Source organism: Pseudophryne corroboree, chromosome 4, assembly GCF_028390025.1.
Source record: "Pseudophryne corroboree isolate aPseCor3 chromosome 4, aPseCor3.hap2, whole genome shotgun sequence".
NCBI classification, from domain to species: Eukaryota; Metazoa; Chordata; class Amphibia; order Anura; family Myobatrachidae; genus Pseudophryne; species Pseudophryne corroboree.
Genome location: NC_086447.1, coordinates 765073082 through 765097947, shown reverse-complemented (window position 1 = coordinate 765097947; position 24866 = coordinate 765073082). Strand labels below are relative to the sequence as shown.

The following is a 24866-nucleotide window of genomic DNA, read 5'->3' as shown; positions in this document are numbered from 1 at the left end:
AGGACTGGGTCCTGGTGACCACGGATGCCAGCCTGAAGGGCTGGGGAGCAGTCACACAAGGAAAAAATTTCCAGGGAGTGTGATCAAGTCTGGAGACTTCTCTCCACATAAATATACTGGAGCTAAGAGCAATTTACAATGCTCTAAGCTTAGCAAGACCTCTGCTTCAAGGTCAGCCGGTATTGATCCAGTGGGACAACATCACGGCAGTCGCCCACGTAAACAGACAGGGCGGCACAAGAAGCAGGAGGGCAATGGCAGAAACTGCAAGGATTCTTCGCTGGGCGGAAAATCATGTGATAGCACTGTCAGCAGTGTTCATTCCGGGAGTGGACAACTGGGAAGCAGACTTCCTCAGCACGACCTCCACCCGGGAGAGTGGGGACTTCATCGGGAAGTCTTCCACATGATTGTGAACCGTTGGGAAAGACCAAAGGTGGACATGATGGCGTCCCGCCTGAACAAAAAACTGGACAGGTATTGCGCCAGGTCAAGAGACCCTCAGGCAATAGCTGTGGACGTTCTGGTAACACCGTGGGTGTACCAGTCTGTGTATGTGTTCCCTCCTCTGCTTCTCATACCTAAGGTACTGAGAATTATAAGACGTAGAGGAGTAAGAACTATACTCGTGGCTCCGGATTGGCCAAGAAGGACTTGGTACCCGGAACTTCAAGAGATGCTCGCAGAGGACTCATGGCCTCTGCCGCTAAGAAGGGACTTGCTTCAGCAAGTACCATGTCTGTTCCAAGACTTACTGCGGCTGCGTTTGACGGCATGGCGGTTGAACGCCGGATCCTAAGGGAAAAAGGCATTCCGGAAGAGGTCATTCCTACCCTGGTCAAAGCCAGGAAGGAGGTGACCGCACAACATTATCACCACATGTGGCGAAAATATGTTGCGTGGTGTGAGGCCAGGAAGGCCCCACGAAGAAATTTCAACTCGGTCGATTCCTGCATTTCCTGCAAACAGGAGTGTCTATGGGCCTCAAATTGGGGTCCATTAAGGTTCAAATTTCGGCCCTGTCGATTTTCTTCCAGAAAGAATTGGCTTCAGTTCCTGAAGTCCAGAAGTTTGTCAAGGGAGTACTGCGTATACAACCCCCTTTTGTGCCTCCAGTGGCACTGTGGGATCTCAACGTAGTTCTGGGATTCCTCAAATCACATTGGTTTAAACCGCTCAAATCTGTGGATTTGAAATATCTCACATGGAAAGTGACCATGATGTTGGCCCTGGCCTCGGCCAGGCGAGTGTCAGAATTGGCGGCTTTGTCTCACAAAAGCCCATATCTGATTGTCCATTCGGACAGGGCAGAGCTGCGGACTCGTCCCCAGTTTCTCCCTAAGGTGGTGTCAGCGTTTCACCTGAACCAGCTTATTGTGGTACCTGCGGCTACTAGGGACTTGGAGGACTCCAAGTTGCTAGATGTTGTCAGGGCCCTGAAAATATAGGTTTCCAGGACGGCTGGAGTCAGGAAAACTGACTTGCTGTTATCCTGTATGCACCCAACAAACTGGGTGCTCTTGCTTCTAAGCAGACGATTGCTAGTTGGATGTGTAGTACAATTCAGCTTGCACATTCTGTGGCCGGCCTGCCACAGCCAAAATATGTAAATGCCCATTCCACAAGGAAGGTGGGCTCATCTTGGGCGGCTGCCCGAGGGGTCTCGGCTTTACAACTTTGCCGAGCTGCTACTTGGTCAGGGGCACACCCTGGCTGAGGAGGACCTGGAGTTCTCTCACTCGGTGCTGCAGAGTCATCCGCACTCTCCCGCCCGTTTGGGAGCTTTGGTATAATCCCCATGGTCCTGACGGAGTCCCCAGCATCCACTTAGGACGTCAGAGAAAATAAGAATTTACTTACCGATAATTCTATTTCTCGTAGTCCGTAGTGGATGCTGGGCGCCCATCCCAAGTGCGGATTGTCTGCAATACTTGTACATAGTTATTGTTACAAAAATCGGGTTATTATTGTTGTGAGCCATCTTTTCAGAGGCTCCGCTGTTATCATGCTGTTAACTGGGTTCAGATCACAGGTTGTGATTGGTGTGGCTGGTATGAGTCTTACCCGGGATTCAAAATCCTTCCTTATTGTGTACGCTCGTCCGGGCACAGTATCCTAACTGAGGCTTGGAGGAGGGTCATAGGGGGAGGAGCCAGTGCACACCACCTGATCCTAAAGCTTTTACTTTTGTGCCCTGTCTCCTGCGGAGCCGCTATTCCCCATGGTCCTTACGGAGTCCCCAGCATCCACTACGGACTACGAGAAATAGAATTATCGGTAAGTAAATTCTTATTTTTTTCTAGGCCTATGTGGCTGTCTAATTAGAGCAAAGAGGAAAAGATACTGTTCTCTCCTTTAATCATTGACGAGTGTATTGTGGCCCTCTCATCGATTGTTCGCTGCCAATAGGCACACGATGTACAGCAGAAACCTAGCACACCTGTTATGGTTCTTTTATTTCTATATTCAACCCACATTCAGTTTTACACACCTGCATAGTTATACAGTATGTACAGTTTAATGTTTTGATGTTAATCGCATTACCATCCTTTTGCAACAACTTTTTGTTATAAACTGCCCTGTGCAAGTATTTATTCTGCAATAGTACTAAAGTTGTTCATTTGTAAAGCATACGTGATTACCAAGACATAAAGGTGTTCATTTGTAATAACAAAATATAATAATGATGTATAGGAAACTTTATTATTGTGATATAATGTTCTATTGTAAGCAATATCCTTATGTACATTTTTTAATTGCGATGATATTGTGATAGTCCTAACTGTTGTGACCAAATACAGATGTGTCCTCTTACATCTTTGCTCCGAGCACTACAAGTCGCATTACACAACGTGTGAGTGCCGCGTGACACGCTAGTGCCGAGCATCTTTTTTGCATTTTGTCCGTAAAAATGCGTCTTAGACACAAAATAATGTAATAGGATGCCCGAGCCAGGCACTACAGTGTACATAACACCCACAGTACTACAGGCATATACCCCCAGGGCAAACACCCTTTTTTAGTTTCTTCTATATACATACTTGTATTGTCCTAATTGATGCATCCCCCTTTTTTTGATTTGGGATTTTATACGTAAAATTAAAAGTTTAGTGATTGACCCCCCCCCCCCCAATCTATTCCTTTTACCACAATATAGGGTTTATGTATCAATACTTTTCAGCTGAAACCCCGCCAAGAAACCTACTTCTGACCTGGGTAATTGAACACTGTTTCAAGCTGTTGTCACAGAGGTTTGAAACCCTGGGGGTAATTCTGAGTTGATCGCAGCATCAAATTTGTTAGCAGTTGGGCAAAACCATGTGCACTGCAGGGGAGGCAGATACAACATTTGCAGGGAGAGTTAGATTTGGGTGGGGTGTGTTCAAACTGAAATCTAAATTGCAGTGTAAAAATAAAGCAGTCAGTATTTACCATGTACATAAACAAAAGAACCCACCCAAATTGAACCCTCTCTGCAAATGTTATATCTGCCCCCCCCCCCCCCCCCCTGCAGTGCACATGGTTTTGCCCAACTGCTAACAAATTTGCTGCTGCGATCAACTCGGAATTACCCCCCCTGTTCACAAAGCCGTTTGTTCCTGGGTTAATGGTTGGTGCTCTCTCTCCAAACTTTGATAAATCTAGCTCATAGGCTGAGATGAAAGGTGGCTAAAAGGTCGGGATGTAGTCAGTATACCAGCGCTCAGCATGTCGCAGGTCAGAATCCCGGCAGCACAATCCCGACAGATCCCAACTGTAAGTATTGAGGTTAGGCACTGCGGAGAGGGTTGGGGTTAGGCTGAGGGAGGGAAAGGTTTAGGGTTAGGCTGAGGGAGGGAAAGGTTTAGGGTTAGGCTGAGGGAGGGGAAGGTTTAGGGTTAGGCTGAGGGAGGGAAAGGTTTAGGGTTAGGATGTGGGAGGGGAAGGTTTAGGGTTAGGCTGAGGGAGGGAAAGGTTTAGGGTTAGGCTGAGGGAGGGAAAGGTTTAGGGTTAGGCTGAGGGAGGGGAAGGTTTAGGGTTAGGCTGAGGGAGGGGAATGTTTGGGGTTAGGCTGTGGGAGGGGATGGTCAGGGTTAGGCTGTGGGAGGGGATGGTCAGGGTTAGGCTGTGGAAGGGGATGGTTAGGCTTTGGGAGGGAACAGTTTTCTCTAACATCCTAAGTGGATGCTGGGGACTCCGTAAGGACCATGGGGAATAGCGGCTCCGCAGGAGACTGGGCACATCTAAAGAAAGCTTTAGGACTATCTGGTGTGCACTGGCTCCTCCCCCTATGACCCTCCTCCAAGCCTCAGTTAGATCTTTGTGCCCGAACGAGAAGGGTGCACACTAGGGGCTCTCCTGAGCTTCTTAGTGAAAGTTTTAGTTTAGGTTTTTTATTTTCAGTGAGACCTGCTGGCAACAGGCTCACTGCATCGAGGGACTAAGGGGAGAAGAAGCGAACTCACCTGCGTGCAGAGTGGATTGGGTTTCTTAGGCTACTGGACATTAGCTCCAGAGGGACGATCACAGGCCCAGCCTGGATGGGTCCCAGAGCCGCGCCGCCGGCCCCCTTACAGAGCCAGAAGGCAGAAGAGGTCCGGAAAATCGGCGGCAGAAGACGTCCTGTCTTCAACAAGGTAGCGCACAGCACTGCAGCTGTGCGCCATTGCTCTCAGCACACTTCACACTCCGGTCACTGAGGGTGCAGGGCGCTGGGGGGGGCGCCCTGAGACGCAATAAAAAACACCTTGGATGGCAAAAAATGCATCACATATAGCTCCTGGGCTATATGGATGCATTTAACCCCTGCCAGAATACATAAAAAAACGGGAGATAAGGCCGCCGATAAGGGGGCGGAGCCTATCTCCTCAGCACACTGGCGCCATTTTCCCTCACAGCTCCGTTGGAGGGAAGCTCCCTGTCTCTCCCCTGCAGTCACTACACTACAGAAAGGGTTAAAAAAGAGAGGGGGGGGGGCACTAATTACGCGCAGTATTAAAGATACAGCAGCTATAAGGGGAAAAACACTTATATAAGGTTATCCCTGTATATATATAGCGCTCTGGTGTGTGCTGGCAAACTCTCCCTCTGTCTCCCCAAAGGGCTAGTGGGGTCCTGTCCTCTATCAGAGCATTCCCTGTGTGTGTGCTGTATGTCGGTACATTTGTGTCGACATGTATGAGGAGAAAAATGATGTGGAGACGGAGCAGATTGCCTGTAATAGTGATGTCACCCCCTAGGGGGTCGACACCTGAGTGGATGAACTGTTGGAAGGAATTACATGACAGTGTCAGCTCTGTATAAAAGACAGTGGTTGACATGAGACAGCCGGCTACTCAGCTTGTGCCTGTCCAGACGTCTCATAGGCCGTCAGGGGCTCTAAAGCGCCCGTTACCTCAGATGGCAGATATAGACGCCGACACGGATACTGACTCCAGTGTCGACGGTGAAGAGACAAATGTGACTTCCAGTAGGGCCACACGTTACATGATTGAGGCAATGAAAAATGTTTTTACACATTTCTGATAATACGAGTACCACCAAAAAGGGGTATTATGTTCGGTGAGGAAAAACTACCTGTAGTTTTCCTGAATCTGAGAAATTAAATGAGGTGTGTGATGATGCGTGGTTTTCCCCCGATAACAACTGATAATTTCTAAAATGTTATTGGCATTATATCCTTTCCCGCCAGAGGTTAGGGTGCGTTGGGAAACACCCCCTAGGGTGGATAAAGCGCTCACACGCTTGTAAGGGCTCTACCCTCTCCTGAGATGGCCGCCCTTAAGGATCCTGCTGATAGAAAGCAGGAGAGTATCCTAAAATGTATTTACACACATACTGGTGTTATACTGCGACCAGCAATCGCCTCAGCCTGGATGTGCAGTGCTGGGTTGGCGTGGTCGGATTCCCTGACTGAAAATATTGATACCCTAGATAGGGACAGTATATTTTTGCCTATAGAGCATTTAAAAGATGCATTTCTATATATGCGTGATGCACAGCGGAATATTTGCCGACTGGCATCAAGTCTAAGTGCGTTGTCCATTTCTACCAGTAGAGGGTTATGGACACGTCAGTGGTCAGGTGATGCGTATTCCAAACGGCATTTGGAAGTATTGCCTTATTAAAGGGAGGAGTTATTTGGGGTCGGTCTTTCAGACCTGGTGGCCACGGCAACAGCTGGGAAATCCACGTTTGTACCCCAGGTCGCCTCTCAACATGAGAAGACGCCGTATTATCAGGCGCAGTCTTTTCGTGGACAAGCGGGCAAAAGATTCCTCATTTCTGCCCCGTGACAGAGGGAGAAGAAAAAGGCTGCAGAAATCAGCCAGTTCCCAGGAACAGAAACCCTCTCCCGCCTCTGCCAAGCCCTCAGTATGACGCTGGGGCTTTACAAGCAGAATCAGGCACGGTGGGGGGCCCGTCTCAATGAATTTCAGCGCGCAGTGGGCTCACTCGCAAGTAGACCCCTGGATCCTTCAGGTGATATCTCAGGGGTACAAATTAGAATTCGAGACGTTTCCCCCTCGCCGTTTCCTAAAGTCGGCTTTACCGATGTCTCCTTCTGACAGGGAGACTGTTTTGGAAGCCATTCACAAGCTGTATTCCCAGCAGGTGATAACAAGGTACCCCTCCTGCAACAGGGAACGGGGTATTATTCCACACTGTTGTGGTACCGAAGCCGGACGGCTCGGTGAGACCGATTCTAAATCTAAAATCTTTGAACACTTACATACAGAGGTTCAAATTCAAGATTGAGTCACTCAGAGCAGTGATTGCGAACCTGGAAGAAGGGGACTACATGATGTCTCGGGACATCAAGGATGCTTACCTTCATGTCAAAATGTACCCTTCTCATCAAGGGTACCTCAGGTTTATGGTACAGAACTGTCACTATCAGTTCAGACGCTGCCGTATGGATGGTCCACGGCACCCCGGGTCTTTACCAAGGTAATGGCCGAAATGATGATATTCCTTCGAAGGAAGGGAATTTTAGTTATCCTTTACTTGGACGATTCCCTGATAAGGGTAAGATCCAGGGAACAGTTGGAGGTCGGTGTAGCACTATCTCAGGTAGTGTTGCGGCAGCACGATTGGATTCTCAATATTCCAAAATCGCAGCTGGTTCCGACGACTTGTCTTCTGTTCCTAGGGATGATCCTGGACACAGTCCAGAAAAAGGGTTTTCTCCCGGAGGAGAAAGCCAGGGAGTTATCCGAGCTAGTCAGGAACCTCCTAAAACCGAGCCAAGTCTCAGTGCATCAATGCACAAGGGTTCTGGGTAAAATGATGGCTTCCTACGAAGCAATCCCATTCGGCAGATTCCACGCAAGAACTTTCCAGTGGGACCTGCTGGACAAATGGTCCGGGTCGCATCTTCAGATGCATCAGCGGATAACCCTGTCACCAAGGACAAGGGTGTCCCTCCTGTGGTGGTTGCAGAGTGCTCATCTTCTAGAGGGCCGCAGATTCGGCATTCAGGACTGGGTCCTGGTGACCACGGATGCCAGCCTGCGAGGCTGGGGAGCAGTCACACAGGGAAGGAATATCCAGGGCTTATGGTCAAGTCTGGAGACATCACTTCACATAAATATCCTGAAGCTAAGGGCCATTTACAATGCTCTAAGCTTAGCAAGACCTCTGCTTCAAGGTCAGCCGGTGTTGATCCAGTCGGACAACATCACGGCAGTCACCCACGTAAACAGACAGGGCGGCACAAGAAGCAGGAGGGCAATGGCAGAAGCTGCAAGGATTCTTCGCTGGGCGGAAAATCATGTGATAGCACTGTCAGCAGTATTCATTCCGGGAGTGGACAACTGGGAAGCAGACTTCCTCAGCACGACCTCCACCCGGGAGAGTGGGGACTTCACCCAGAAGTCTTCCACATGATTATAAACCGTTGGGAAAAACTCGACAGGTATTGCGCCAGGTCAAGGGACCCTCAGGCAATAGCTGTAGACGCTCTGGTAACACCGTGGGTGTACCGGTCAGTGTATGTGTTCCCTCCTCTGCCTCTCATACCCAAGATACTGAGATTGATAAGATGGAGAGGAGTAAGCACTATATTCGTGGCTCCGGATTGGCCAAGAAGAACTTGGTAACCGGAACTTCAAGAGATGCTCACGGAGGATCCGTGGCCTCTACCTCTAAGAAGGCACCTGCTCCAGCAAGGACCCTGTCTGTTCCAAGACTTACCGCGGCTGCGTTTGACGGCATGGCGGTTGAACGCCGGATCCTGAAAAGGCATTCCGGATGAAGTCATCCCTATCCTGATCAAAGCCAGGAAGGATGTAACCGCAAAACATTATCACCGCATTTGGCGAAAATATGTTGCGTGGTGCGAGGCCAGTAAGGCCCGACGGAGGAAATTCAACTGGGTCGATTCCTACATTTCCTGCAAACAGGAGTGTCTATGGGCCTGAAATTGGGGTCCATTAAGGTTCAAATTTCGGCCCTGTCAATTTTCTTCCAAAAAGAACTAGCTTCAGTCCCTGAAGTTCAGACGTTTGTAAAAGGGGTACTGCATATACAGCCTCCTTTTGTGCCTTCAGTGGCACTTTGGGATCTCAATGTAGTTTTTGGGTTCCAAAAGTCACATTGGTTTGAACCACTTAAATCTGTGGAGTTAAAATATCTCACATGGAAAGTGGTCATGCTGTTGGCCCTGGCCTGGGCCAGGCGCGTGTCAGAATTGGCGGATTTATCCTGTAAAAGCCCTTATCTGATTTTCCATTCGGACAGGGCGGAATTGAGGACTCGTCCTCAGTTTCTCCCTAAGGTGGTTTCAGCGTTTCACCTGAACCAACCTATTGTGGTGCCTGCGGCTACTAGGGACTTGGAGGACTCCAAGTTGCTAGACGTTGTCAGGGCCCTGAAAATATATGTTTCCAGGACGGCTGGAGTCAGGAAAACTGACTCGCTGTTTATCCTGTATGCACCCAACAAGCTGGGTGCTTCTGCTTCTAAGCAGACTATTGTTCGTTGGATTTGTAGTACAATTCAGCTTGCACATTCGGTGGCAGGCCTGCCACAGCCAAAAATCTGTAAATGCCCACTCCACAAGGAAGGTGGGCTCATCTTGGGCGGCTGCCCGAGGGGTCTCGGCTTTACAACTTTGCCGAGCAGCTACTTGGTCAGGAGCAAATACGTTTGTAAAATTCTACAAAATTGATACCCTGGCTGAGGAGGACCTGGAGTTCTCTCATTTGGTGCTGCAGAGTCATCCGCACTCTCCCGCCCGTTTGGGAGCTTTGGTATAATCCCCATGGTCCTTACGGAGTCCCCAGCATCCACTTAGGACGTTAGAGAAAATAAGAATTTACTTACCGATAATTCTATTTCTCGTAGTCCGTAGTGGATGCTGGGCGCCCATCCCAAGTGCGGATTGTCTGCAATACTGGTACATAGTTATTGTTACCAAAAAATCGGGTTATTGCTGTAGCGAGCCATCTTTTCTAGAGGCTCCTCTGTTATCATGCTGTTAACTGGGTTCAGATCACAAGTTGTACGGTGTGATTGGTGTGGCTGGTATGAGTCTTACCCGGGATTCAAGATCCTTCCTTATTATGTACGCTCGTCCGGGCACAGTATCCTAACTGAGGCTTGGAGGAGGGTCATAGGGGGAGGAGCCAGTGCACACCAGATAGTCCTAAAGCTTTCTTTAGATGTGCCCAGTCTCCTGCGGAGCCGCTATTCCCCATGGTCCTTACGGAGTCCCCAGCATCCACTACGGACTACGAGAAATAGAATTATCGGTAAGTAAATTCTTATTTTGGTTAGGTTTGACAATGTTTTCTAAAATCTAGGAGCTAGGATTCAAGTGAAGGAGCCAGAACACAGTCTACTGAAATAACTAAAACATCCCTGTAGCCACATTACTGAACCGCTTCCCCCCCCCCCATCCCACAAACAAGCCAGCCCTCCACAGCCACACTGCTGTGCAGCTACCCCCCCGCCCCGGGCAAACAACAATAACCCCACCCACAATCTACCCCCCCCCCCCCCCCCATCCCCCCTGCGGCCACATTAATGAACAGCAAACACCCCCCCACCCCCCCTGCGGGCAACCAACCGCTATGGCCACTCAACTAAAGGTGTACACCCAGGAAAACGACCTGTCCGCAGCCACCCCATGGGCAAAAAATCCCCCCCGCTCAGTGATTACATCACTACTCCCTCCAAAGTTGCAAGTCCTGGCCACGCATAGACCCTCCTATAGGAGAGCTCTAGGCAGTCAGCGAAGGCTAGGATGGACAGGCCCAGTAGTCAGCGTAGGTTGGGACGGATACTCAGCACATGCACTATTGTGCATGAAATGGCTGCCCCAATACAGGCACTCCCACGAATCTCCACTAGGGCTAAAGAGGTTCTGCTTCCTACCTCCCTGCATGATCTGGTAGCCAAGCAGCAAAATATAGGAGCCATGGTGACCTGGCCCCTTGGATTTGTCGAGCCCTGGGTTAGGCTTTTAGAGGAGACAGTTAAGATGGGAACACACTTGCCCAATTCATGGGAGACCCATCTCTTTCCACTGCATCTCTCTTCAGGCTTTGATACATATGCCCCTATGAACTGTAGTTACATCCCTTCATTGGCTACATGTGATGAGGTGAAACATCATAAATCATTATTCTGATAAAATGGACAGAATTTTCCACCAGAATTTGTTCCAGATACAAAGGCCCTCATTCATGTGTGGTCGCTAGGGCGGCTCATGCCACAAAGTACTGATGTTCAGTAAGGTGCGCATGCACAAACGGGTCCTGCAACGTTGCAAGCAATCGGGCATCAGACTGTCAGTGATTGAAGGTCTTATGCCGCTTCAGGGGTGAGGAGGGGGCGGCGACAGCCTCTGTTTGTGAAAATGGAGGTGTGTCGCTGCCATTTTGGGGGAGGGAAGAGGTCAGAAGTGTTCATCCTTGGACGAAGATTTCCTGGCCTGTGCGATGGGTGGCTTGCACTACACATGGGTTCCGTAAGCCGGCCGATGGTGGCTGCCTGCTCCGATACTGCATCCTTAGGAAGCAGCAGTGATAGCACCAACAACCACACTTGAGTGACACCCAAAGTTACTTGCTTTTTCTTCCTTACTTCCAATTCCAAATCAGACCCAGTATACAGTAAAGCCCCTTACATACTGGGCGAGAACAGAGGAAGATATGAACGATAATGATTTTTGCAAGATCTAACGTTCATATTGTCCAGTGTGTGTGGATGAACAATGAGCGCACCCATGTGTCGTTCTCGTTCATCGTGATCTAGAAAACATACAGCTCAATGTTAACTATATTGTTGAGCTGCATGTTTGGGGAGTGCGGGGGATGACGTCACTGATCGATATCGTTCAGTGTGTATGTACTGGCTATCTCCCCTAATTAGCAATCGGTGATATAGCGCTGATTGCTAACTAGGGGAGGTCGCCCAGCAGTGTGTACCCGGCATAAGAAAGTACTCCCAATGGAGAGGCAAGGCCTGATGGACATCTGGACTATTTTATGCAAATAAAGAGGCTCGCTGTTCAGAAAATCTTACATAAACCTAAACCTTCCCCTTCATCGCAGAAAGATAAAAAAAAAAAAAAACGTATTTCTTTCCGTAAAGAAGTTACCTGTATCTATTACATTGTATGAAAAATTAAACTGTGCTGTAGTATCTGTTACTTCCTATGTTTAGCTATAAGTGATTAAAAAAATATATAAAATATATATATGCTGTATGTAGAACGTTTCATGTCCTTTAAAAAGTGTCTTTTTTTTTTTGCAGGATAAAGATTTTCGACTCAGGGTCATTTTGCCTGCAGATTTAAAACTCCAAAATGCAAGGTGTGCCTCTCATTATTTGTATCATACAGTGTTTCCAAAGATATTTATAAAACGTTTATGTTGAATGATCAGCAATTAACATTCACACTTCCAGTGAATTTCAGTTTAGCTGTAGGATCATTCTGTGAAAACGTTGCGTCAGTTACATACATTAAAATATAATGGCCTTGTTTGTTGTATCAAATATAATCCATATACAGTATAGGCGGAGAATCCAATTAGGTGAAAGCAGCTCGCAGCTGGATGCCGCACTTATGGTACTGCCGGACTTGTAGATTTTTGTTCGCAGCTGGGCTGCATGCAAAAAATGTGCGAGTCCGGCACTAGAAGGAGCCATGAGAGTGGTGAGTACGGGTGCCGATGCAGGCGTTCACATGCTGTAGCAACTGCAACTTGCTCTGCTCACGAGCTGTTCACGGCTAATTGGATCGACCCCATAATATTGAAAACTGTTATGATAGTTGAATATGTATAAAGTCACAATTTCTTTGTTTTTTGGAACAGACACAACAATTTTTAGGAATGAGCCTGTGTTTTCTTAAATAGCAAACACACAGTTTGGTGTTTTGGCAGGGCCGAAACTAGGATTTTTGTCACCCGGGGCAAGGCAGTAAGCTGTCCCCCCCCCCCCCAACCCCCGTGTAAATCTGTGTGCGTAAAAAAAAATAAAAAATAATATATATATATATATATATCTATATATCTATAGTATGTACTCTATTCCTGTGCCTGGCACTCCTCATGTATAAATACTGTTCCTTGCTGCGGTGGCTTCTCAAGTGTGTCAACCCTGTGGACATGTGTGGCGCAATGAGGCAGCACTCACCAGACTTGCAAATAATCATATGCGTCCTTTATTGGAGTCCTACGTTTCGGGCCTCGAAACGTAGGACTCCAATAAAGGATGCTTATGGTTATATGCAAGTCTGGTGAGTGCCGCCTCATTGCCACACACACACACACACACACACACACACACACACACACACACACACACACACACACACACACACACAATAAATAATGCGGTTACAAGATCCCGGTGGACAGCATATTGATGCCAGGATCCTGAAGACTGACAATGCCGCCAGGCAATACCAGTTAACAGGTGCTATTTCCACTCATGGGTGTCCACGACACGCATAGAGCAGGAACAGAACCTGTGGCGAGCTCAGCGAGCCCACAGTGTGGCGAGCACAGCAAGCCCACAAGGTCTGGCGTCTGTATGCTGACCATGCAGTGTGTGTGTGTGTGTGTGTGTGTGTGTGTGTGTATATATATATATATATATATATATATATATATATATATATTATATAAACTCCATAAGGTCAAAGGACTGGTAGCTGTTGTAAAGCTTCTTATCTAGACATTTAGCTGGACTTAGTTAGACATTTGGGCTACAGATAAAGTAAAAAAGAAAATAATATCCCATACATTGATAGATATGTAAAATCACACACATTCATACTGTCACACATCTAAACACATACACGCACGCATACATTCACTCATACATACAGTCACACACCAGTATATATCCAGATGGAGCCGCGCTCATCTGAGACTGCTCCATCGCAGGTGTGCACTCCCTGCGCGACTAGGCGATCCGTCCGCCTAGTCACGTCGGGAGTCCACAGAGAGGCTCCCATTCTGAGCGTCACCGTCCGGGCACGGAGATGCTCTTCATTCAAGTGAATATAATATATATATATATATATATATATATATATATATATATATAGCAAACAGCGACGGATGGTGGCACTCACTCAGGACTTAGTATAGGAATGAAAACTGCAGAGACCAGCAGCTGGTCTCTGCAGTTTTCATTCCTATACTAAGTCCTGAGTGACTGCCGCCATCCGTCGCTGTTTGCTATTTCTTCTGTAAGGTAATCGGAGGGCACCCGGGCAATTAGTTTGGAGGCATTGAGTGCCGAGCATTATTGAAATTATATATATATATATATTAGTGGTGGGCAACGATTAAAATTTCTAATCGCGATTAATCGCATGATTTTCTCAGATTAATCACGATTAATCGCATTGTTATGTGCAAAACTGGATCAGCAAAGAGGCATAGAAAGGAGAGGGGGGGGGCAGAGAGGAGATAGAGAAGTACAGAGGAGAGAAAGAAAGAGGCACATAGTGGAGAGAAATGTTAGAGAGGCATAGAAAGGAGAGAAAGAGGGGGCAGAGCGGAGAGAACGAGCGAGGCACAGAGAGAGAGGGGCACAGAGAGGAGAGAGAAGCAGAGAGAGGAGATAAAGAGAGGCACAGAGAGGAGAGAGGGGGGCACAGAGAGGAGAGGGGAGAGAGAAGCAGAGAGAGGAGATAAAGAGAGGCACAGAGAGGAGAGAGGGGGGCACAGAGAGGGGAGAGAAGCAGAGAGAGGAGATAAAGAGAGGCACAGAGAGGAGAGAGGGGGGCACAGAGATGAGAGAGAGGAGATAAAGAGTGGCAGAGAGGAGAGAGAAGGGCACAGAGATGAGAGAGAGGAGATAAAGAGTGTCACAGGGAGGAGAGAGGGGGGCACAGAGATGAGAGAGAGAGAAGCAGAGAGAGGAGATAAAGAGAGGCACAGAGTGGAGAGAGAGGGGGGGGCAGAGAGGGGAGAGAAAGAAGCATAGAGAGAAGGAGAGAAGGGGGAGGTCAATGAGATTGCATGGAGTCATCGGTACAGCTAAAATAAACCTAGCTAAAATGAGATTGTGCTAATTCATGCTCCTCTATTTCACATAACTGGATCCATACTCCTGTAGCTTAACATTTCCTGGGACTCTCCTGTCCAGCACTTCACACACAGATGTTAATGACTGCAAACAGGAGAGCAAGAAGGGAGCTGCTGTCCTCCTACTACTCATTGCTGTCACTGGCAGCTCCCCCACACTCACCTGCCCCGCAGCCCAGCACTGAGTTCCTGTGTATAACAGTGATGGAGAGATCCGCTGACACGGTGTGCTGCATGGGATGTATGACATCCCCGTCCCGCGCCACCTTGCTGCTGTCTGCAGGCTCATCAGGAGGGAAGGGGCTGTATCCAGAGGCGTGTGCCGGGCGGCCGCAGCACGGAACCGATGGGCAATAGCGGAGCGGGAAGCGCAACAGGAATCCTGATTGGCTCCCGGTGCACACGTGACGCTGTGCAGTGTAGAGGACGGAAGCACAGGAGCTGACGCGTAGAGGTGAGGCTGGCAGCTGGGACCAGAAGGGAGTAGGAGGGGCGCAACATGCACTCTGCTGCGACTACATTCACTGACTGCACGGAGTGGAGGATGTAATGTGCGGTCTTTCACCTGACCGCACATCACACCTCTGCTCCTCCTATACATGATCGGCGCCTCTCTATGTTTGGGTAGGGGGGGGGGGGGGCGGCGAGCTGCCCTCTTGCCTCCCCAGTTCCGACGCCCCTGGGTGGGCGTGCTGTGAGAGGATGATTGTCGGCGTTAAAATAATTGTCGCCGTTAATTAGTTAACGCGATATTAACGCGTTAACTTGCCCAGCCCTAAAATATATATATATATATATATATATATACATACAGTGACACACAAGCACACATGAAGATATATAGTCACACACCTATTCAAACATTCATACACACATATATAGTAGTTGCACACACATGCAGTGCCCCTTCACTATAACACACTCACTGTTTAGGCTGTGTTGTGCTGCTGCTCTTCTCTCCCCTCCTCTCTCCGATGGTGCTGGCTGGCCTGGCACTGAGTACAGGGTTGGTTCTAAATCGGAGTGGGAGAAGGGACCTTCTGACGTCATTAGGGGAGGAGACACGTCACCAGCGGGAGGAGCTACGGCTGAACAGGGTACCCGAAAAGTACCCTCGTGGGCTCGCTTCGCTCGCCACGCTCTGGGCTCGGTGGCTTGCTCCACTCCACTCCAAGCAGAAAAGGTGATTAAAAATTTGACCTGTACACACCCTTCCTCAATATAGATCACAAATTCTAATAATGGTTTTTCATCAATTTAGTAATGATCCTACCAACTCAGGCCTGGCCAACCTGTGACTCTCCAGCTGTTGTGAAACTACAAGTCCCAGCATGCAGTACAGCTGATCAGGAGGGAATGCTGGGACTTATAGTTTCACAACAGCTGGAGAGCCACAGCTTGGCTAGGCCTGAGTTGGTAGGATCATTACTAAATTGATGAAAAACCATTATTAGAATTTGTGATCTATATTGAGGAAGGGTGTGTACAGGTCAAATTTTTAATCACCTTTTCTGCTTCATATAGGGTAATCTGAAAATTTAGAATTTCTATATCTAAATAATGCAAAATAGTTTTAAGAGCATCAAAAAAGTGTTAAATAAGAATAATTTTAAAAGGACGGTAGAAGGTGTGTATTTGTATATAATATTTGTTATACATTCAGTGGCATTTGAAAGTTAGTAAATAGTTTAGAATTTCCTAAATGTGAAGCAGCTTCTGATTCCATACTGTCCCACTTGATTACTGCAATCTGTAGATGAAGGACTACTAACAGTACCTAGAATCTCTGGAGGTCAAGCTTTCTGCTTTGTGGCTCTGACTCTATGGAAGTCTCTCTTCCCCGCACAGTTTGAGTAGTCTCCACTCTAGAATCTGCCAAAAACAGACTCAGGACTTACCTATGTACTCAGGCATTCCACTAATATCTACTGTTAAGCTTGTTTTGTATTTTGTGCTGTAAAGGCAAACGTAAAGCACTTTGGGCTAGATGCATCATCGCTTAGAAAGTGATAAAATGGGGAAAGAAAAAGTGCTAGCCAGTCAGTTCCTAACGACCATGTTACAGGCTGTGTTTGAAAAATGGCAGGTAGGAGCTGATTGGCTGGTACTTATTCACTCTCTATTTTATCACTTTCCAAGCGATGTTGCATCTGGCCCTTTAAGTCCTATTAGGATATAACTATTATTATTTTCTCTGACGTCCTAGTGGATGCTGGGAACTCCGTAAGGACCATGGGGAGTAGCGGCTCCGCAGGAGACTGGGCACAAAAGTAAAAGCTTTCTGACTAGCTGGTGTGCACTGGCTCCTCCCCCTATGACCCTCCTCCAAGCCTCAGTTAGATTTTTGTGCCCGGCCGAGAAGGGTGCATGCTAGGTAGCTCTCCAGAGCTGCTTAGAGTAAAAGTTTTAAATAGGTTTTTTTTTTATTTTCAGTGAGACCTGCTGGCAACAGGCTCACTGCATCGTGGGACTAAGGGGAGAAGAAGCGAACTCACCTGCATGCAGAGTGGATTGGGCTTCTTGGCTACTGGACATTAGCTCCAGAGGGACGATCACAGGTTCAGCCTGGATGGGTCCCGGAGCCGCGCCGCCGGCCCCCTTACAGAGCCAGAAGAGCGAAGAGGTCCGGAAAAATCGGCGGCAGAAGACGTTCCTGTCTTCAATAAGGTAGCGCACAGCACTGCAGCTGTGCGCCATTGCTCTCAGCACACTTCACACTCCGGTCACTGAGGGTGCAGGGCGCTGGGGGGGAGCGCCCTGAGACGCAATAAAACATGTTTTAAACCTTATATGGCTAAAGAAATGCATCACATATAGCTCCTGGGCTATGTGGATGCATTTAACCCCTGCCAGTTTTCCTAAAAAAAAAAGCGGGAGAAAAGGCAGCCGAAAAGGGGGCGGAGCCTATCTCCTCAGCACACAAGCGCCATTTTCCCTCACAGCTCCGCTGGAAGGACGGCTCCCTGACTCTCCCCTGCAGTCCTGCTACAGAATCAGGGTAAAACAAGAGAGGGGGGGGCACTAATTGGCAGAAAATACTTATACAGCAGCTATAGAAGGGAGAAACACTTATATAAGGTTATCCCTGCATATATATAGCGCTCTGGTGTGTGCTGGCAAACTCTCCCTCTGTCTCCCCAAAGGGCTCGTGGGGTCCTGTCCTCTATCAGAGCATTCCCTGTGTGTGTGCTGTGTGTCGGTACGATTGTGTCGACATGTATGAGGAGGAAAATGATGTGGAGGCGGAGCAATTGCCTGTAATAGTGATGTCACCCCCTAGGGAGTCGACACCTGACTGGATGGTCGTATGGAAGGAATTACGTGACAGTGTCAGCACTTTGCAAAAAACTGTTGACGACATGAGACAGCCGGCAAATCAGTTAGTGCCTGTCCAGGCGTCTCAAACACCGTCAGGGGCTCTAAAGCGCCCGTTACCTCAGATGGTCGACACAGACCCAGACACGGATACTGACTCCAGTGTCGACGGTGACGAGACAAACGTAATGTCCAGTAGGGCCACACGTTACATGATCACGGCAATGAAGGAGGCTTTGAACATTTCTGATACTACAAGTACCACAAAAAGGGGTATTATGTGGGGTGTGAAAAAACTACCCATAGTTTTTCCTGAATCAGATGAATTAAATGAGGTGTGTGACAAAGCGTGGGTTTCCCCCGATAAAAAAACAACTGCTGATTTCTAATAAATTATTGGCATTATACCCTTTCCCGCCAGAGGTTAGGGCGCGTTGGGAAACACCCCCTAGGGTAGATAAGGCGCTCACACGCTTATCAAAACAAGTGGCGTTACCGTCTCCTGATACGGCCGCCCTCAAGGAACCAGCTGATAGAAAGCTGGAAAATATCCTAAAAGGTATATACACACATACTGGTGTTATACTACGACCAGCAATCGCCTCAGCCTGGATGTGCAGCGCTGGAGTGGCTTGGTCGGATTCCCTGACTGAAAATATTGATACCCTGGATAGGGACAGTATATTATTGACTATAGAGCATTTAAAGGATGCATTACTATATATGCGAGATGCACAGAGGGATATTTGCACCCTGGCATCAAGAGTAAGTGCGTTGTCCATTTCTGCCAGAAGAAGTTTATGGACACGACAGTGGTCAGGTGATGCGGATTCCAAACGGCATATGGAAGTATTGCCGTATAAAGGGGAGGAGTTATTTGGGGTCGGTCTGTCAGACCTGGTGGCCACGGCGACGGCTGGGAAATCCACCTTTTTACCCCAGGTCACCTCTCAGCAGAAAAAGACACCGTCTTTTCAAACTCAGTCCTTTCATCCCCATAAGGGCAAGCGGGCAAAAGGCCACTCATTTCTGCCCCGGGGCAGAGGAAGGGGAAAAAGACTGCAGCAGGCAGCCTCTTCCCAGGATCAGAAGCCCTCCCCTGCTTCTGCCAAGTCTTCAGCATGACGCTGGGGCTTTACAAGCGGACTCAGGCACGGTGGGGGCCCGTCTCAAAAATTTCAACGCGCAGTGGGCTCACTCGCAAGTGGACCCCTGGATCCTGCAGGTAGTATCACAGGGGTACAAATTGGAATTCGAGACGTCTCCCCCTCGCCGGTTCCTGAAGTCTGCTCTACCAACGTCTCCCTCCGACAGGGAGGCAGTATTGGAAGCTATTCACAAGCTGTATTCCCAGCAGGTGATAATCAAGGTACCCCTCCTACAACAGGGAAAGGGGTATTATTCCACGCTGTTTGTGGTACCGAAGCCGGACGGCTCGGTGAGACCGATTTTAAATCTGAAATCATTGAACACTTACATAAAAAGGTTCAAATTCAAGATGGAATCACTCAGAGCAGTGATAGCGAACCTGGAAGAAGGGGACTATATGGTGTCTCTGGACATCAAAGATGCTTATCTCCATGTCCCAATCTACCCTTCTCACCAAGGGTACCTCAGGTTTGTGGTACAGAACTGTCATTATCAGTTTCAGACGCTGCCGTTTGGATTGTCCACGGCACCACGGGTCTTTACCAAGGTAATGGCCGAAATGATGATTCTTCTACGAAGAAAAGGCGTCTTAATTATCCCTTACTTGGACGATCTCCTGATAAGGGCAAGATCCAGGGAACAGTTAGAGGTCGGAGTAGCACTATCTCAGGTGGTACTACGTCAGCACGGGTGGATTCTAAATATTCCAAAATCGCAGCTGATTCCAACAACACGTCTACTGTTCCTAGGGATGATTCTGGACACAGTCCAGAAAAAGGTGTTTCTCCCGGAGGAGAAGGCCAGGGAGTTATCCGAGCTAGTCAGGAACCTCCTGAAACCAGGACAAGTGTCAGTGCATCAATGCACAAGGGTCCTGGGAAAGATGGTGGCTTCTTACGAAGCGATTCCATTCGGAAGATTCCATGCAAGAACTTTTCAGTGGGATCTGCTGGACAAATGGTCCGGATCGCATCTTCAGATGCATCAGCGGATAACCCTATCTCCAAGGACAAGGGTGTCTCTCCTGTGGTGGTTGCAGAGTGCTCATCTTCTAGAGGGCCGCAGATTCGGCATTCAGGACTGGATTCTGGTGACCACGGATGCCAGCCTGAGAGGCTGGGGAGCAGTCACACAGGGAAGAAATTTCCAGGGCTTGTGGTCAAGCATGGAAACGTCTCTTCACATAAATATCCTGGAACTAAGGGCAATTTACAATGCCCTAAGCCAAGCAAGGCCTCTGCTTCAGGGTCAGTCGGTATTGATCCAATCGGACAACATCACGGCAGTCGCCCACGTAAACAGACAGGGCGGCACAAGAAGCAGGAGGGCAATGGCAGAAGCTGCAAGGATTCTTCGCTGGGCGGAAAATCATGTGATAGCACTGTCAGCAGTGTTCATTCCGGGAGTGGACAACTGGGAAGCAGACTTCCTCAGCAGACACGACCTCCACCCGGGAGAGTGGGGACTTCATCCAGAAGTCTTCCACATGATTGTAAACCGTTGGGAAAAACCAAAGGTGGACATGATGGCGTCCCGCCTCAACAAAAAACTAGACAGATATTGCGCCAGGTCAAGGGACCCTCAGGCAATAGCTGTGGACGCTCTGGTAACACCGTGGGTGTACCAGTCAGTGTATGTGTTCCCTCCTCTGCCTCTCATACCCAAGGTATTGAGAATTATAAGACGGAGAGGAGTAAGAACTATACTCGTGGCTCCGGATTGGCCAAGAAGGACTTGGTACCCGGAACTTCAAGAGATGCTCACAGAGGACCCGTGGCCTCTACCTCTAAGGAAGGACCTGCTCCAGCAGGGACCTTGTCTGTTCCAAGACTTACCGCGGCTGCGTTTGACAGCATGGAGGTTGAACGCCGGATCCTGAAGGAAAAAGGCATTCCAGATGAAGTCATCCCTACCCTGGTCAAGGCCAGAAAGGATGTAACCGCAAAACATTATCACCGCATTTGGCGAAAATATGTTGCGTGGTGTGAGGCCAGGAAGGCCCCTACAGAGGAATTTCAACTGGGTCGTTTCCTGCATTTCCTGCAAACAGGACTATCTATGGGCCTAAAATTAGGGTCCATTAAGGTTCAAATTTCGGCCCTGTCGATCTTCTTCCAAAAAGAACTGGCTTCAGTGCCTGAAGTTCAGACGTTTGTAAAAGGGGTACTGCATATACAGCCTCCTTTTGTGCCTCCAGTGGCACCTTGGGATCTCAATGTAGTGTTGAGTCTCCTAAAATCACATTGGTTTGAACCACTCACCACTGTGGAATTGAAATATCTCACATGGAAAGTGGTCATGCTGTTAGCCCTGGCTTCAGCCAGGCGTGTCTCAGAATTGGCGGCTTTGTCATATAAAAGCCCTTACCTAATTTTTCATTCAGACAGGGCAGAACTGAGGACTCGCCCTCAATTTCTCCCTAAGGTGGTTTCAGCGTTTCACATGAACCAGCCTATTGTGGTGCCTGCGGCTACTAGGGACTTGGAGGACTCCAAGTTGCTGGACGTAGTCAGGGCCCTGAAAATATATGTTTCCAGGACGGCTGGAGTCAGAAAATCTGACTCGCTGTTTATCCTGTATGCACCCAACAAGCTGGGTGCTCCTGCTTCTAAGCAGACGATTGCTCGTTGGATTTGTAGTACAATTCAGCTTGCACATTCTGTGGCAGGCCTGCCACAGCCAAAATCTGTAAAAGCCCATTCCACAAGGAAAGTGGGCTCATCTTGGGCGGCTGCCCGAGGGGTCTCGGCTTTACAACTTTGCCGAGCAGCTACTTGGTCAGGGGCAAACACGTTTGCTAAATTCTACAAATTTGATACCCTGGCTGAGGAGGACCTGGAGTTCTCTCATTCGGTGCTGCAGAGTCATCCGCACTCTCCCGCCCGTTTGGGAGCTTTGGTATAATACCCATGGTCCTTACGGAGTTCCCAGCATCCACTAGGACGTCAGAGAAAATAAGAATTTACTTACCGATAATTCTATTTCTCGTAGTCCGTAGTGGATGCTGGGCGCCCATCCCAAGTGCGGATTGTCTGCAATACTTGTATATAGTTATTGTTACAAAAATCGGGTTGTTTATTGTTGTGAGCCATCTTTTCAGAGGCTCCTACGTTTATCATACTGTTAACTGGGTTCAGATCACAAGTTGTACGGTGTGATTGGTGTGGCTGGTATGAGTCTTACCCGGGATTCAAGATCCTTCCTTATTATGTACGCTCGTCCGGGCACAGTATCCTAACTGAGGCTTGGAGGAGGGTCATAGGGGGAGGAGCCAGTGCACACCAGCTAGTCAGAAAGCTTTTACTTTTGTGCCCAGTCTCCTGCGGAGCCGCTATTCCCCATGGTCCTTACGGAGTTCCCAGCATCCACTACGGACTACGAGAAATAGAATTATCGGTAAGTAAATTCTTCTTATTATTATTATAAATAAAATGCGCTGAGATCTTCATTTAAAGGTGTGTACACACTGGCCGATATATCGGCTGTTCTCTTGAATGGCCGATGTATTGCAGGTCCGTCGGACAGTGTGTACAAGCGATAGGACTGTGAACTCCATCTTTCGCAGACCTTTCGCGTCGTCCCTGCTGCACAGCTGACGGCCAGTATATCGTTAGATGTATTGGCAGGTGACCGCCCGTACACAAGCTGCAGCAGCCGGCGGTGACTGACAGCTGAGCTTGGCGGGCATGTGTAAATGCCCGCCTAGTTCATGACGTCAGCCCCGACGGGTCGGGCAGTGTGTATGCACAGCACACTGTCCGATTTGTCTTTAGATATATCTGCAGATCAAATATCTTTAGGTGTGTACCCAGGGCCGGCAACAGAAATTTTGAGGCCCAGCACACTGATATCTCTGGGGCCCCCTCAACCCGCAATGATCCTGCACTTTTAAAGCAGAGGGTGTATTTTGAAAAAGGGTGTGGTATGGCTGACCGGCGGGGTCAGCATACTGACGCCGGGATCCCGGCAGGGGGGAGCAAGTGCAACAAGCCCCTTGCGGGCTTGGTGGCGATCGTTCTATACCCACTCTTTGGGGTGCGCCTAATATTTATAACCTTCTAAGGATTGATTAGTCTTTGTAGTCCGTTATATATGAGATAATGAACCTCTTATTCAAATGCAATAGACAAGTGAAATAGCATCAGTCTTTTTCTTTTCCAGGATGCAAGTATATTTATTTCAAAATAATTGTTACTAAAAACTTATTGCATCAAGACAGTAATGAGTACATAAAAACAATTCAGTTTTTCTGTAGGTATTTAGTAGATTCATTTTCTATTTCCTTTAAGGATCCCAATACTATGTCACCATCCATAAGCCACGCCAGGGGGGCATGGCTTATGGATGGACACTGAACAAGGCAGTATGCAGTGGTGAATCCATCTTTTATTACTGTTCTTATACGATTTTATTAGCGGTGATTATGCCACCATCTTTGGTACGCACTCATTTCAGATCTGTGTTATACGATGTGTCAATAAATTGTTATCTTTTAATGCACTATTGGCACCCCCCACTATTTTTTCTCATACGTCCTAGAGGATGCTGGGGTCACATCAAGAACCAAGGCGTATAGACGGGATCCACAGGAGACATGGGCACTTTAAGACTTTCAAAGGGGTGTGAACTGGCTCCTCCCTCTATGCCCCTCCTCCAGACTCCAGTTTAGAATCTGTGCCCAGGCAGACTGGATGCACACTGAGGAGCTCTACTGAGTTTCTCTGAAAAGACTTTGTTAGGTTTTTTATGTTCAGGGAGAACTGCTGGCAACAGTCTCCCTGCTTCGTGGGACTTAGGGGAGAGAATTCAGACCTACTTCTGTGAGTTTAAAGGCTCTGCTTCTTTGGCTACTTGCAGAGCCAGAAGTCAGAAGACAGGTGAGTAGAAGAAGATCAGAAGACTTCAGTGACGGCTTTGAGGTACCGCACAGCGGCCGCGCTGCGCGCCATGCTCCCACACTCAGCGGCACTACAGGGTGCTGGGGGCACCCTGGGCAGCATTTTAGCCTCAAATAACTACCTGGCAAGAGCGGACTAAGTGCCAGGGCACTGTCCGGACCCCCGCCAGTATAATTTTTTTCTAAAAAAGAGTGGGTCTGAAGCGCGCCACTACGGGGGCGGGGCTTAGCCCTCACAGCACACAGCCCGGCGCCATTTTCTCTACACAAGGCTGCAGAGACGCTGGTCCTTCCTCACACTGCTGTACAAGTAACAGGGTGCAAAACGGGGGTGGGGGGCACAGTGATTTTGGTGCATTATATGTAACTTATAAAAGCGCTGCAGGTATGGGACATTTTCTGTAGTGTTTTCAGACTAGGATTGGGCGCTGGGGTGTGAGCCGGCAATATCTCCCTCTGTGTCTCTCTGACAGGCTTTACTGTGGGTCTGTCCCCTATAGGCCCAGTGTATCTGCGTGTGGTGGGTGCACGTGTGTCGGCATGTCTGAGGCGGAGTGCTCTTCCCAGGAGGAGACTATGTTAGGGACACAAACGGCTGTGGGAGTGACCCTGTCGGCACCGCCGACACCTGATTGGGTGAATGTTTTGAGTGCTTTGAATGCAAATGTGGCTCTGATAAATAAAAGATTGGATAAATCTGAGTCTCAGAACCAGGCTTGGAAGAAATCCATAGAGGATGTGTTGTTTCAAGTCCAGACCCCCTCGGGGTCACAAAAACGTTAATTTGCCTAGCTGGCAGACACGGACACCGACACGGACACTGACTCAAGTGTGGACTATAGTGATGCCAGCTTAGATCCAAAACTGGCAAAGAGCATTCAGTACATGATTGTGGCTATAAAAGATACATAGAAACATAGAATTTGACGACAGATAAGGACCACTTGGCCCATCTGGTCTGCCCCTTATTT

The 24866-nt window shown here is 48.4% G+C and overlaps 1 protein-coding gene across 4 annotated transcripts in view; it reads left to right on the top strand.

Annotated features, from left to right (window-relative positions):
- FANCL (FA complementation group L) overlaps positions 1-24866 on the top strand; it is a 265614-nt gene that overhangs the window by 24910 nt on the left and 215838 nt on the right. For 2 of the 4 annotated variants that reach the window (XM_063918207.1, XM_063918206.1), the window contains exon 2: positions 11743-11801. The exons of the other annotated variants lie outside the window; for them this stretch is intronic. In XM_063918207.1, coding sequence (XP_063774277.1) covers positions 11743-11801 — 59 coding nt within the window. The remainder of the gene's footprint in view (positions 1-11742; positions 11802-24866) is intronic. 4 annotated transcript variants of the gene reach the window in all.